The following is a 14,394-nucleotide window of genomic DNA, read 5'->3' as shown; positions in this document are numbered from 1 at the left end:
TAAAGAGTGTACCGAGTCTCAAAATGACTACTCACCACTATTGGAGAAGCCCAGCAGTGAGAATTTGAGGCAGAAATATTTGGTGTATCCTGTACCACTTCAGAATAGGCAAAGTACAATTGAAAGAAAATCTGATCAAGTGGGGCCTTAGATGAATATGATGATATATAAGATTGTGGTGAATATCAGGATATCGAACACTCCTGAACTGTGCTAACTGCCCCAGTAAAAATACCTTCAGTTAATTATGTCAGAGAAGCAAGGAGGAAAAGAAGCATTGGGCATAGCCTAATTTGGGGATGACCTCAAGACAAAAAAGTGAAGTAATGTTTGTCTGTCAGATAATTTTTTAAAATATTTTATATGGCTTTCATAACTACAGCCACAATGACAACATAATTTGAGTATGTTCTTTTCATTACAACTCTACAATCGGTTATTTCCAGAAAATAACAACATAGGTGGGGTGACTGTAAAATACAGTTGTGTTCTAAGATCATGTGATTTTTAACTCTGAGGAAGATATTAGTTCTCCCAGTTACTGGTGAACATCATTCTTTTTGTATGAGGTATTAAATTTTAATTAATTCTATAGCAATGGAAAATCATTATGTTTATTTGAAACCTTTTGTGTATTTATTTCATTAGTGTAATTATATCTCTGTAACAATGATACTGTGCCATAAAATACAACCAAACATGCCTGGAATTTATTGAGATACAATAAAAATAGGATAATACTGAACTATGGAGTTGAACAAATCACCCAGATACGATAGAAGTCATATGCATGTGAGTTGTGCATGTATAAATATAATGATGGAAGAAAAAAACTGCAAGACTGAAAAGGAGTTCTATGACATCAACAAAACTTGGTAGGTGTGTTTCTACATCTGAAAGATGATGCCTGCCCAAATTCCATGCCAGTTGTGTAAGATTTGCTTTAAATACATGGTATAGCAGTTGTGAGTGTTAGTTATCATTGAGATATATGTGATGAGTTTAAGTTGGCCAAGAATGCCTTTAAGGCAACAAAGACACCATTATCAACACCTCACTGAGTTTGAACAAGATTGTGTAATAGGGCTATGAGAAGCTGGATGTTCCTTCAACAGAAAGAGTTGGCAGGAATGTAGCCACTCTACATGATTGCGGTTAGAGGTGGTCACAATAATGTATGATCGCAAGAAGACCGGGCTCCTGATAGCCATGTGGCACTATGAAGGGAGAAGACTATCATGTTCAGCATATGTTTCTGGTGCTTCATATCATACTGCATTTTCAGCAGCAGTTGGCATCACAGTGACACAACCAACTGTTACAAATCAGTTTCTCCAAGGACATCTCTGAGCAAGACACACTGTAGCGTGCCTTACACTGACCCCAAAGCACCGTCATTTGCAACTTCAGTGCTGTCAAGTGAGAGCTCATTGGAGGGCAGTGTGGAGGTCTGTTGTGTTTTCTGATGGGAGCTGGTTCTGCGTAGTGCCAGTGGTAGCCATGTTTTGGTTAGGAGGAGGCCAGTTCAGGGCCTGCAGCCAACAAGCCTACATACTAGACACACTAGATCTATTCTTGGAGTTATGGTTTGGTATGTGAGTTCGTGTGACACCAGGGTACTCTTGTAATTATCCAACACATCCTAACTCCAAATTTGTATGTCAGTCTGATGATTTGACCTGTTTTGCTGCCATTCTTGAACAGTTTCTAGGGGTTGTTTTCCAACATGATAATGCTTGCCCTCATACTGCTGTTGTAATTCGACATGTTACTCAGTATGTCAACAGTTTGTCTTGGCCTGCTCGATCAGCAAATCTGTCTCAGATAAGCATGTATGGGACATCATCAGATGACAACTCATCCACAAACAGCCTTAACCATTGACTGGCTTAAGTGCAACAGGTGTGAAACTTCGTCCCAAAAACTGACATGCAGCACATGTGCAACACAATGCATGTTTACATGCTTGCATTCAATATTCTGGTGGTTACACTGGTTATTAATGTACCAGCGCTTCACATTTGCAATGGCTTATCTCACTCTTACATTAACCTGTGACTTTGCATGTTAATCACTTAAATAGACTACCTAGACAAATGTATTCCAAACATTTCATTACTCTACATCAGTTACTTTTTGTTGTTGCAATTTTTTCTGTCAGTGTATTGTGTTGCGTAGTCTACTTTTAAATGTGCCTGCCTGACGCTCAATGTCTCCTGTATGTGCTTAGTAGCACTCTGTCCTAAGTCTATTTGTTTTTAAGACAATGATAAACCATATCAAATTGAAATGCTCATATGGTGATGATGATGTTTCCAATAAAATACTAAGAATTGCTGTTGCCAAATAAGAACCATCATTTTTAAATATAAAATGGATCCATTCAGTCAAGGTCTTTTTTCCAGACATATTACAAATGCAATTGTTAGTTCACTTTATTAGAAAGGTGGTAGGAGTTAATCAACAATTAGTAAGGTGTTGCATTGATGACATCATTTTGTAAAATATCTGAATAATACCCCAAGTTCCCTAACTGTGAACTGAGTTGGTCATTTACCTCAATGACTGGCCAGTAGGTGGTAGGTTTTTAAAGAGTTTAGGGCTTCCCCTGTTGAGCACTCACCCTCTTTAAGAATGTAATGTTCAGTAGAATAGTGTTCTACCTTGGTGTAATAATAATATAGTTACTAAATCACAGTTTTGGTTTTGGAAGGGTTGCTGCACCGATTATACTATTTATAGATTCACTCAAGAATTTTACATGAATGAAATGACAATTTTTTGTGACCTGTTCAATGCATATGCTTATGTAATTCAAACACTTTGTTACAAACACTGAGGTTTTATGGGAGCACTGACACAGCTTAGCCTTTTCGCACATGATATCCTGCAAACCCTGAATGAAGGGCAACAACCAGATTCCATACTCCTAGATTTCTGGAAAGAGTTTGACATGGTGCCACACTACAAACTGTTAACGAAAGTATAAGTATACAGAATAAGTTTCCAGCTTTGAGAGTGGCTTGAAAACTTCTTGAGTAGTAGAACCCAGTAATTTGTCCTCGATGATGGGTGTTCATCAGAGACAAGGGTATCGTCAGGAGAGCCCTAGGGATGTGTGATAGGATCACTCTTATTCTCTACTACTGAACCCAGTAATGCTTTGCAATTGCCAAATATGTGTGGAAGGTGGATGTACATCCTAGTCTCCTTATGTCCCCTCTTACTGTCCATCTCCTCTTCCACCTCTTCACCCCCCCCCCCCCCCTCCTCCTTTGATGTTGAGTCTTGATGATTGTTATTGCAAATGAAACCTTGATTGGGAATTCAGGTCACTCAAAATCAATGGGTAAATTGGTTGGTATCATTCGTGTACAGGGTATGAGAGAAACCTCTCCAGCTGATGAATCTGTAAGGATAGTTGCTTCAGTGATAGCATTTTGCACAGTTTTAACCTCTGAATGGGTAGGATTACAATTTGTCAGATGATTCAGATTCTGTGGTAGTATGCTAATCATTAGCCAGTAAGCCATAAATACTTCATTCCTATTTTCTGCTAGAACCAACTGTGAGGATGAAAGCAAATCAACACATTGTTGTGTATACAATATTTGTTTAAAATTATATATAGAGAGAATGAATATATTTGAGAGAAACCATTTGTCTAATGGTTTAAATGCGCCACTATTGTAGTTAAAATTGACTATAGGAAATAAAATGAAGCCACACTTTTTCACAGCTCAGCACATCATTTTCTTTCTTGCAGTCTATTTTAACAAAGAAACTTTTACATTATTGTTTAAAAAAAAGTATAGCTTATGCCTGTCACAATGTTTATTAGACCATGGTGTAAAAAATTGAAGTAAATTGCGACAGAACATTATGAGATTTTTAGTAACAACCGTAAGCTATGTCTTGTCTTTATATCATCATCATCATCATCATCATCATCATCATCAGCCAGTTTGATCAGTTGGTGATGTGGCCTCTATGAGTTGGTATGTAACATAGGATCCCAACAGGTTCTTTCATTTCTACCAATATTGAGCTTTCCATCGCCAATTCAGTTTGGCTGTCTTTCTTATGTGTCTATCCCACTTGACAGGTGGCCGGACTCCAGTCTAGTACTTGTTTTGACCATCTGCTGTCTTTTCTTCGAGCAACATGACCAGCCCACTGTCATTTCAAGATATTCACTCTTCGCATTCTCCCACTGACGTTTGTTAGCCATCTGATATCTACTGCTTTCCTTCTGTCTTTCTTTGTGTAGTGATGATCTCTCAGTTGATATTTTAAAGCTAATGGATTAGGAAATTACAAAGCATTTAGCTAAAATATTTCCAAGTTGTTTGCGTAATGGAAAATTACCAATAGGTTGGAACAAAGCCAAAATAATCCTTTTACATAAGAAAGATATTGTCGGGTGACTATAATTAAAGTGCAGCTACTCACAGAGGTCCTGTGTAGACTGTAATTATCATAAGGCAGTGAAATTTGGTAGATATGTTAATGCGTTAATGTGGAACTGATTTATGATGGAAAAAAATTAGTACCAATTCTGGTCCCCAGGTGCACATCAAGCACTGTACACCAAATGACAGCATGACATCCACACTGTCACTTGAAAAGCCATATGTGAGTGAACAGTATGGCTGTCAAGAAGAGAGATGTGTGTTGTTAGTGAAACTTTTTTATGTGAATAGTAGCAATTACAGTGCTGTAATGAGAAAGTATTGCTAACTGAAAAGTCTGTGGAGAGGTCCAGTACCATGAAATGCTTGAAAGAAGGTGGTAATGAAACTCAAAACATAGGTGAGCTTGGTGCAGCACCTGGAAGTCAGGGATTGTCCTATCCCAATGGAAGTCATAGACAGGGCTGCTGTTGCTGTAACTGACTGTACAGCATTTGCCCTGGGTAATGCTAGTGCTCATGCAATGTCATGAGAATCATCCACCCCTTTTTCGATAGTACAGTACTTTCTGCAATCTGTTTTACACTGGTATCCATATAAATTCCAGACAGTGCAGCAAATGAAACCTAAAGACCCAAAGCCATGTTCTGAATTTGCTCTTTGTTTCTGGTATGGATCAAAGTTGATGACGTGTGACAGGGCAATATTCTGTTAAGTGATGAGGAACATTTTACTCTACAGGGAGCAGTGAATACACAGAACTCCTGAGCCTGGGGTACTATTAAATCATGTGTTGTGCACAAAGAACCATTGCACTCATCATACGTAAAAGTGTTGTGTGTATTACCAAGCACCTTTATTCTCAGTCCATTCTTCTTTGGTAAATCCAGAGGGCCTGTCACTTGTATTGTGACATCTGTATGTTATCGAGAGCACCTTGTCCAGCATGTGATTCCTGCTTTGGAAGCTGTGTAGAAACAACTTTTCTCATGCAAGGTCTGCTTTAGTCTACTCTGAAGTTGGTCTAAAAGTGAACTATGATAAAACCAAGATCGTGATGAATGAATGGACACAAAGGGAAATATATCTGTCGGAAGTACACAGCTGCAAAGGGTCACAGACTACGACTATCTGGATCAACATGTAAATGTGAAAGGAGAGCTAAAACCAGGAATTGTTCATGTATTAAATTAAACTGACAATCTTATACAAGATACTCTTCACTTTTAAAGTCAAAAATGTCAGCTGAGCTGAAGAAACAGTATTTGTACAACGTGTACTACCAGTAATAACTTATGGCTGCGAGACATGGACATTAAGGGAATTCATTGTTAGAAACCTAATAGTAACTCAAAGAGGAATGGAAAGCTCAATGTTGGGCTTGTATTTGTATGGCAATATAGATATACATAAATGATCTAATGGACAGTGTGCACAGCAATCCACAGCTGTTTTCTGATGAGAATGTGGTGTGCTGTAAGATGTCATCATTGAGTGACTGTATGAGCTTACAAGATTACATAGACAAAATTTCTTGTCAGTGTGATGGAGGATGGCAGCATGTTCTAAATATCGAAGAGTGTAAAATAATGCAGATGAGTTGGAAAAACACTTGTAATGTTTGGATATGGCATTGTTAGGGTGCTGCTTGACACCATCATGTCAGTTAAATATGTAGGAATCATTTACAAAGTTACTGGAAATGGAATGAATCTGCACATCAGGGCAGAAGTGAGGAAGGCGAATGCTTGACTTTGGCATATTGGGAGAATTTTGGGGATGTGTAGCAAATTGAAAGGGAGACCACATGTAGAATACTAGTGTGAGCCATTCTTGAGTGCTGCTCAAGTGTTTGGTATCTCCACTAAGGCAGATTAAAGGAAGACATTGATACAGTTCAGTGGCAAGCCACTAGATTTGTTGCTGGTAGTTTCAATCAGAATGCAAGTATTATGGAAGTGCTCCATCAACTCAAATGGGAATCCCTTAATGTTTCAAATAGTTATTTTCTTTTTTGTGTGATAGAGAGGAAACATTGTTGCACACAAAATTCCATGTTGCATATGCCACACAGAAACAATGTATCTTTTGCTACTCGTTCTTCAGATCCTACACATTTTCTGTGCTTTATTTTTCCCTATTTGTATCGATACTCTCCAGGAAAAGATTTACAGCCACCCATGAAATCTCAGCACTACTTGGGGAAGATTGAATCAGTATCATGTATTGTGAACAGAGGTTTACAAACAGAAATATTGAATTGGCTGGTACTAATTTTCTTGTTGGTTGCCTTCATTTCTAATGCTCATGCATGTGAAACTACCATGAGAATTAGATAGACTGAAAGCTTTCTCTATCACTTCACAGAGTGATGGTCAAAATTTTCCATTTGATGTTATCTCTCCAGTGAAATCAACACCAAGCTGGTTCTTGTTATAATTGAAGATTGCTGTTGGCTTGTATTTTTTTCTCCTCCTCTTCTGTCAGTACAGGAAAAGTATGTGTGCTCTATGTCTCATACTTATCATATAAACATCTCTTTTATCTTTCCATAGTAAGCCCAAAATGTTTCCTTCACACCAAACAAGCATTTCATTCTGTTGCAGCAGACACAGCAAATGGCATTCCTGTTGTGTTCCTTTTTGACAGTGCCAGTGGAATCAATACATTTTTCTTCAAGATATATTGCTAGAGCTACACTTATATAGTACTGATCAGTGAACAGAATATGACTCTTACTATCTTAATTGTCAAGCAGTCTTTGCACTCCATTCATTACAACATTGTCCTGCCCACAAAAGACTTCAAGGTTCCAGATGTAACTTGACTGTGCCTCTGATATCATGCACAGCTGTATTCCATACTGGTTTGGCTCCCCTGGCATATATTATGTGAAAGTAAGGCATCCCTGAAATGGGAACATCTTGTCATCAGTTGTGATGTTACATTCATGTTAGTATCCATTGTTGCACTGATCACCTGTCTTGTCCTTTACTGGTTATACTTTTAACAGTGGATCAAACCCAGATTTGCCTTTAGATTTCATTTAATTGTTATCATTCAGTTAGAAATTGGAAAGTATTAGTAGAAACCTGTTTGAGCCCATTATGTTCAGACAGAAACTGCAGGAACCACTGTATTTGTGCTCCAGTTCTGCAGCTGATAGTTGTTCATATGCAAAATAATTTCAATATATTTTCCACTGTTGTCCAGGCTGGCTCTTTTCCATGCCATTGGTCTGATATTTGGCAGTCTTCACAGTTTAACCAGTAGGGTGACTATATTGGTGACATACATTAGTATGACGCTCCCTGGCCTGAGTAATGCAGCTTGAATGCTCCCTTTTGTGAGATGAAGTAACCTTTGGATCCGAAAGCTAGTATTTGTATCACCTCGTGCTCATATTTTTGGCTCATGCTGTATGGAAAGTTAAAGTTGATCTTATTGTTAATGTGATAAATGTTTCAGTTATTAAAAAGTAGGTAAATATTTTTTGATGAATCAATAAACTAGAAATCAAACAAGTGTTAAAAAGTGCCAACTATATTCAGTATGTTAATTTTGCATTATTGCCCAGTTATTCAAGTCATTTTAATATATAACATTCTGGAACTTTTAATGTAATCAATTAATATTTTTTTGTAGGACAAAGACCTATCGACGGTACCGTTCCCCACAAGTTATATCGATTTTGAAGCAGTTGTGTCAGCTACGTGAAAAAGTAGAAGCTGATTGTGAAGAAGCTTGGAGAAATGTGGTGGACCAGTTTAACAAAGATTACATAAGACATAAAAAATCTGTTAAAAATCTTGCAGCCTTAGATGTATTGTTATCATTTTCAGAAGCTGCCAAGCTCAGTGATTACTGCAGTTAAGTATCAATGAGACCTACAATTGAGTTTATCATTGTTCAACATTACCAAAAGAAGGTATACTAGCAAAAATTTAGAAATGTGTGTTCATCATTAATTAATTGAACATTTATTGGTAACAGAAGAGAATAGTGAAAATTTTTTCCTCCATTGTTCAGTCAGATAAAGTTATTCCATACAGATCCAGCCCAACTTACATTGCTTGTATGTAATTATGATGCGATAGTTTTCTATTCATAAAATGATGTCAGCTTTATTTATAGAATCTTTAACAAATCAATTTCAAAATAGTGTGTCACATACACAACGGGGTCATGGATGAGATCAGTAAATTTGAAAAGACAGTTGCTGGAAATTTTTCATTGCCCTGGAGATACACTGTTTCAGTATTCTGAATGTATTTAAAAACAATATTTTAGATTAATAAAATATTTTTGGATTGAAGGAGATCACTCACAGAAAAGCAGTTGTGTTTAATTGTCGACAGCCACACACAAAAAGAAGAGAACTTGCTAGCTTTCATAGTTAACTTCTGATGAGCTAGAGTAAAAAAAACACACACACACACACACACACACTGTACAGGATGGCTGGTATGGGCAGGCGGTGGGCGTTATGGAATAATAGTGTAATTTTTAGAGAAAGGCCATTTATTGGCTAAAGCATGATGAAAGGGGCTACATAGGCCTAGGGAGGTGAGGGTGAGCCAGAGCTTGCAATTTGGCGAACATTGTTCGCGAAGCTACCGAAAGTGGTTGTCTGCCAAAACTAAGTCCACAGTGCCGCAGCACCGGGAGAAGCGGGAGATGATCAATGCTACAGGGCGCGCATCCGACTCGCGGGAGAGCAAGAATACAAGAGCGCGGGCCCGGCGACGGGCGGCCGGGTATGTTCGACGCACCACGCGGCTTCCTCCACCCTGATTGGTCAGGACCGAGCAAACCGTGCGGGCGGCATGGAACTTTCCAGAGCGTTGCCTGCTAAGCGACGCCTGGGACGGCGTTACCTCGTCAGCACGCGAGAGAGGCGCGTGAACAAGGTGCCCTTTCTCGGTGCTGACTTCCTGTTACTAGACCGTGGGACGAAAGAATTTACAGGCAGCTAACACTGCCGGCCGTGGCTTGGCCGTAATGGAGTAATGAAGTTACCGTTTGGGTGCTCATATAATAAAGTAAAATCCCTTATTGTCTGGCTCATCCTTTACATTCCTCCCCCTTCCGTGGGAGCGGAGAACGTACGTGAATTCGCTCAATGTAATTATTATTTGAATGTAAACAAATTTAAATTTATCTTGCAAAAGAAAGTGAACATTGGCTCTCACGGAAGACGGCAGGGGTCTTAATCTATGGGAGGGTATAGAGACTCTAAAGACCTCCTAAGGGTCGCAAGGGAGCTTACACATGTCAACAATATTGTGTGTATACAATAATCATCATAAAACATCAAAACATCATAAAACATCAAAACATCATAAAACATCAAAACAAAATTAGAACAAAACCTAGCAGTGTGAATTAGATAAACATGTCAAGTGTTCTTGTTGTTAAGTTGAGGTAAAAATGTCTTTTTTTTTTTTTTGCTTTTGTTAGAATAAGTTGAAAATTTAAACACATCACCACTGATGAGTCACGGCTGGGGCGCCTGGGGCGAGGCGGTGTGGTGTGTTGTCCTCAGCGGGCAGCGCGCAGGCTGTCGGCGGGAAGGGGGCGTGGCCGTGGCCAGGTCCGTGCACTGCAACTCAGCGCAGGGGGAGTATGAGGGGAGATTCACACGTTTCAAAACACAGTTGAAATGGGAGTTATTACTAAGGGAACACTTCACTACACTACACTAGTTTCTCCAATATTAGAATTGCACTCTTAAAACTAAGGGAGGGCACATGCCTGATAGGTTCTTGTTTTCTCTTTTTTTGTTTGGTTTAATTTGCGACTGTTTGCCATTCATTTAAGTGTGCCAACAGGCGAACGTAAGAAATTTGTCCTTTTTCATGTTTTAGCAAATCATCAATTGACGTTAGGATGTGATTATTTAATTTTTTAGGTAAAACTTGAACGTTAGCTGACAAGGGAATCATGAATGAGCTCCCAGGTATAAAAAACATAAGTGGCGCGAATACTAAGTGAGTAAGCCGTAGAGGCATAAAAGGTTATAAGTGGTGTTCCAGCAGGAACCATTTGCGGAAGATCTGCGCGGAACCTACGTCAGAGTGGCAGCTGGCTGCAAGGCCGAATCTCGCGCTGCGTCAGAAAGGCGCGCGGCAGATAACTTCCAAGGGCAGCACCGCGTCAGAGCTGCACGCGGCAGCTGAGAAGCGAAGCCTAGGCGGCTAAGTGCGCACGCAGTGCGCACGTGCGCGGCGCAGGAAGCATGCGTCAGGTGTAAGAGCGAGAGAGAGCGATGAAGCTTACCGACGCTGTTTACTGCGCTGTCTGTATTTTACACTCTCCCCAAAGGGAAATAGATATGCGTAATCGACATGGTTTATTCACCGATGACAAACAAAATAGAAGTGGGATTACGCGTGTCATCACTCTAGACGCGTTGTTACAGTAGGTTCTGTTTAAAATTACATTATGCATTAGTAAGTTGGTTCGTAACCAAGTTCCTATGAAATCCATTTGAGCCCAAACATAATTCTTACATAAACATGAAAATATAAAAACGAAGCACTCAAATATCAAATTATTTTGCTGCATATTCCATATCGGTAAACAAAGAAGGTTGAGTGCCTCTTTGGGCCGACCCTCTAAGTGTGAGAAAAAGTTCCTCATGCATTAACATTTTTGCCGGACATATCAAGTGAAATCGACAAAGAAAAGTGACACCAGTTTTGTGCAGGTGGGGTGTAGATTGTGTTGTTGGATGTCAAGGCTGTTGCTAATGAGAGATGAACAAAACTCGACGAGAATTTAGAGATTTCCATAGTGGGAACAGAAAGTGTAAGGATTTGAATTAGAATCAACTAAGTTGAGCGTAATTTCTGAAGGACTTTTCCTTTATGAAGGTTTAGCGCACGGCGCATCGTTGACACGACGTTATCGCCTACTTAACTGTGTATATGACAATGCTGCGACTCCAAGATAGCTGCTACTTACTTCTTCCTCTTCTTCAAACTCGACTTCTCTCACCTAAAACAAAACTTTACTGCGCGACAAAATTCATCGTCTTCATCCTCTCAACATCTTGCGACTAAACTCGCCGTCTCTATAACTCCGTAGTGCTGGCCTCCTCGGGCCCAGCTGGTTGCTTAAAACTCCGTCTATCCTTGCTTGTATCGCAGTGTCCTGGGACACGTCGTACAGTTAAATGCTACTACTTCAATAGTCGGTATTCCTTCGGAAAATACAACGGGAAAACAAAGAAGGCTCAAGGTTTTGAACAGAGATTTCCGCTTACTGGCGTTTAGCTGCGGGCTAGACGCGGTTCGCGTCTGACGTTGCCTGATCAGCTGTCGTCAGAGAGCACGGAACACTGTTCTCGTGAACTCTTCTCCGAGATGGAAGATCAAAGTCTGGGCTGAATAGTTTTGTGTCTGTTGAAAGTTGACAGATCAAAGTGGGTAGAACGGACTATGCCGCGAAACGGAAAAGTGAAGGAACGACACAGACAGCTAAGGGACCGCGCGGGTGCCAGCCGCGTCACGTAAGGTACGTGCCCTTGCGGGTGTGGTTCTCTTGTTCATCCAACAGACCAGGTATATAGCCAAAACTTGCTCGTTCTGGGGGTATGATTCACTCTGTTTACGTTATCTATCACGGGGGTAGGCATGTGGTATGTCCCTCCTGATAAACATTCAAATAAAAATGATAATAAAGCATGGTTACATCCTAAACTACTCTTCCAAAACAATTTATCACCTAAGACATCATTATTATTAAACAAATAATTGGCAGTACTCGGAAACTTACTCTAGCATACTTGAAATCCTACAAAATGATTATCCTCATCAATATAGTAACACGGCGACACATGGAAACACTAGGTTGATACAAATACTAAATTACTGGTGCTGGCAAACTCTAGCTAAAACTGTCTAATCATTTGATAATAGCATAAATGAGACATGGACAAAATGAACAATAGTAAAAATAATACATCAACATAAGTAATTAGACATGTTCAATTGGACATAAGTAATTGGACATAAGTAATTAGACATAAGTAATTGGACGTAATCAATTAGACACAAGCAATTTGACATAAGTAATTGGCAACTCGTCATAGTGATATAAGCGGTGGCAAAATCGTAACAAAAGCAAAAGTTTAAAATATTATTTCCTTCAAACAAAACTTCCTTACTCTCCAGTTACATTTCGTAGCAAAATGAATATAAGCATCCCTTGGTATTCCTTTATGCTCTCGTTTGTGTCTTCATACCAACTAATAGTGTTTGGTACTTTTACCTAGAAGAAAACTGTCGTTAAGTCATGGCAATGTTATGTGTAATGCTGTGGAATAGTGTAATGTCACGTTAATACTTCCTGTAACAAGATTCTGATGAAAAATGATTTTATGTCTCCTTCAATGAACAGCCCAAAAATTATTAAACGTGCGATAAACCGTTTCCTGTGTTGATTTGTATTTGCAAATATTGACGATCATCAGTCACCCAACCAATAGTTCCGGTGAGTATTGGTTGTTCCTTTTGTTCATTCTCTCACTTACCTGCTTCCATATAATCAATATTGGCGGCTCGACGAAGCTGGTTGCATCTCGAAGACGTCGATATGACTTACCTGTCGGTGCTTTGGTTTTTAATAAAATTAGAGTTCATTTGTCATATAAAGAGTGTGTAGGGAGCAAAGTATGTTCCTTACTATTGAAAATGTGCGCAAGGTTATTCAAAGGGTTCGTTATATCATGGTTAAGTATTTCTGTGTTGAGATTCAGTGCAGCTTGAGGTGCTAACGTGCGACACGCGTCGCGCTCATGAGATTGTAAGTTGCTGACAGCACAGCTGACACTACGGCTGCGTCAGGTTTCACTGGCTGGGCGGCAGAACTGGCGTTCACGCTGGGTCCGTCCTCTTGCTACGCGTGGAGTTTATCTCTCGGTACAGTCACAAAATTTCCTTCCAGAGTTATCTTATGTTGTTCACGACAGTTATGCATGGAGGATGTTCTTTTCTAAGGGACTCTAATAACTTCAATCGTTAGAGGTCACAAAACTATCGGGTTACAACTATTTTACTTAAACACTCTGTTCTTCAAAATTTAGGTAAATGGCAGGTGTTAGACTTCTATATAAACTATATTTTGCAATGGTATTCCAAATCCAACTCCTTGGCTAACGCGTTCCCTACTCAGCGGTCGTTTACAGGACGGATATAGCGGCAAGTGCCGGCTTCCTTGACACCATATAGATCCGTTTATTAACCGTGGTGGTAATACAACATAGCCGGAGATCGATCTGAAATTCCAATGTTTTCTAATCCTGATAGTTTCCACAATGCGTACCAGGAAAAAGTTCTCTCTTACGATTTTTGTTCCATACTGAAAATTCAAATAGACAATACACATAGATTCCCGTCTTTAGATAAGACTAATAAAATCTGTAGGGCAATATTAAGCTGGTGATTTTATTTTTATAACCATCCCTTTAGGTTTGCTGTTTAAACTGCAACGTACGAATATAGGAATGTGTAGCGTGGCTGAGGCACGTGGCCTGCAGGGCGAAAGTTCGTTGGTGAGGAGGGGCGAGGGGAGAGGTGCAGATGCTGCACGCACCAATGACAGAGGCGGTGGGTGGGGAAGGGGGAACTGCAATGGCCGCTCTCTCGGCAGGCCGGTGGATGGGGAGGGGAGGGGGCCGCGTCGCCAGCTGACAGGGAGGGGCGGGACTCGGCGCATGTGAACAGCTGTAGACCACAGTGGAGGTATTTACGCACTCCTTCCGTGGCATTTAATATACAGAAATACGTGGTACCAAAAAAACTTACCTCGTTGTCTGTTCAACATCGCATCACGAAAACAATAAAATAGCACTTCAGGAAGACTCCTTTTACTTTAGAGTAGCCTATTTGTTGTTTAACTTGGACGTATTTATTCTTGTTATTATCGTTGTGTGATCATTTTGCAAAACATGCATGTAATAGGGCGTCTTTCAAAGTAC

At 39.8% G+C, this 14,394-nt stretch overlaps 1 protein-coding gene across 2 annotated transcripts in view; it reads left to right on the top strand.

The window, feature by feature from the left end:
* The window catches only part of LOC126475365 (DNA mismatch repair protein Msh3-like), a 356,972-nt gene that overhangs the window by 215,385 nt on the left and 127,193 nt on the right, over positions 1 to 14,394 (top strand). Inside the window, exon 13 of one of the 2 annotated variants that reach the window (XM_050103182.1) lies at positions 8,058 to 8,282. The exons of the other annotated variant lie outside the window; for it this stretch is intronic. Coding sequence (XP_049959139.1) covers positions 8,058 to 8,282 — 225 coding nt within the window. The remainder of the gene's footprint in view (positions 1 to 8,057; positions 8,283 to 14,394) is intronic. 2 annotated transcript variants of the gene reach the window in all.

The sequence above is a fragment of the Schistocerca serialis genome, chromosome 4, assembly GCF_023864345.2.
Source record: "Schistocerca serialis cubense isolate TAMUIC-IGC-003099 chromosome 4, iqSchSeri2.2, whole genome shotgun sequence".
NCBI lineage: Eukaryota > Metazoa > Arthropoda > Insecta > Orthoptera > Acrididae > Schistocerca > Schistocerca serialis.
The sequence above is the reverse complement of the archived record's forward strand: the minus strand, read 5'-3'. Positions and strand labels throughout refer to the sequence as shown.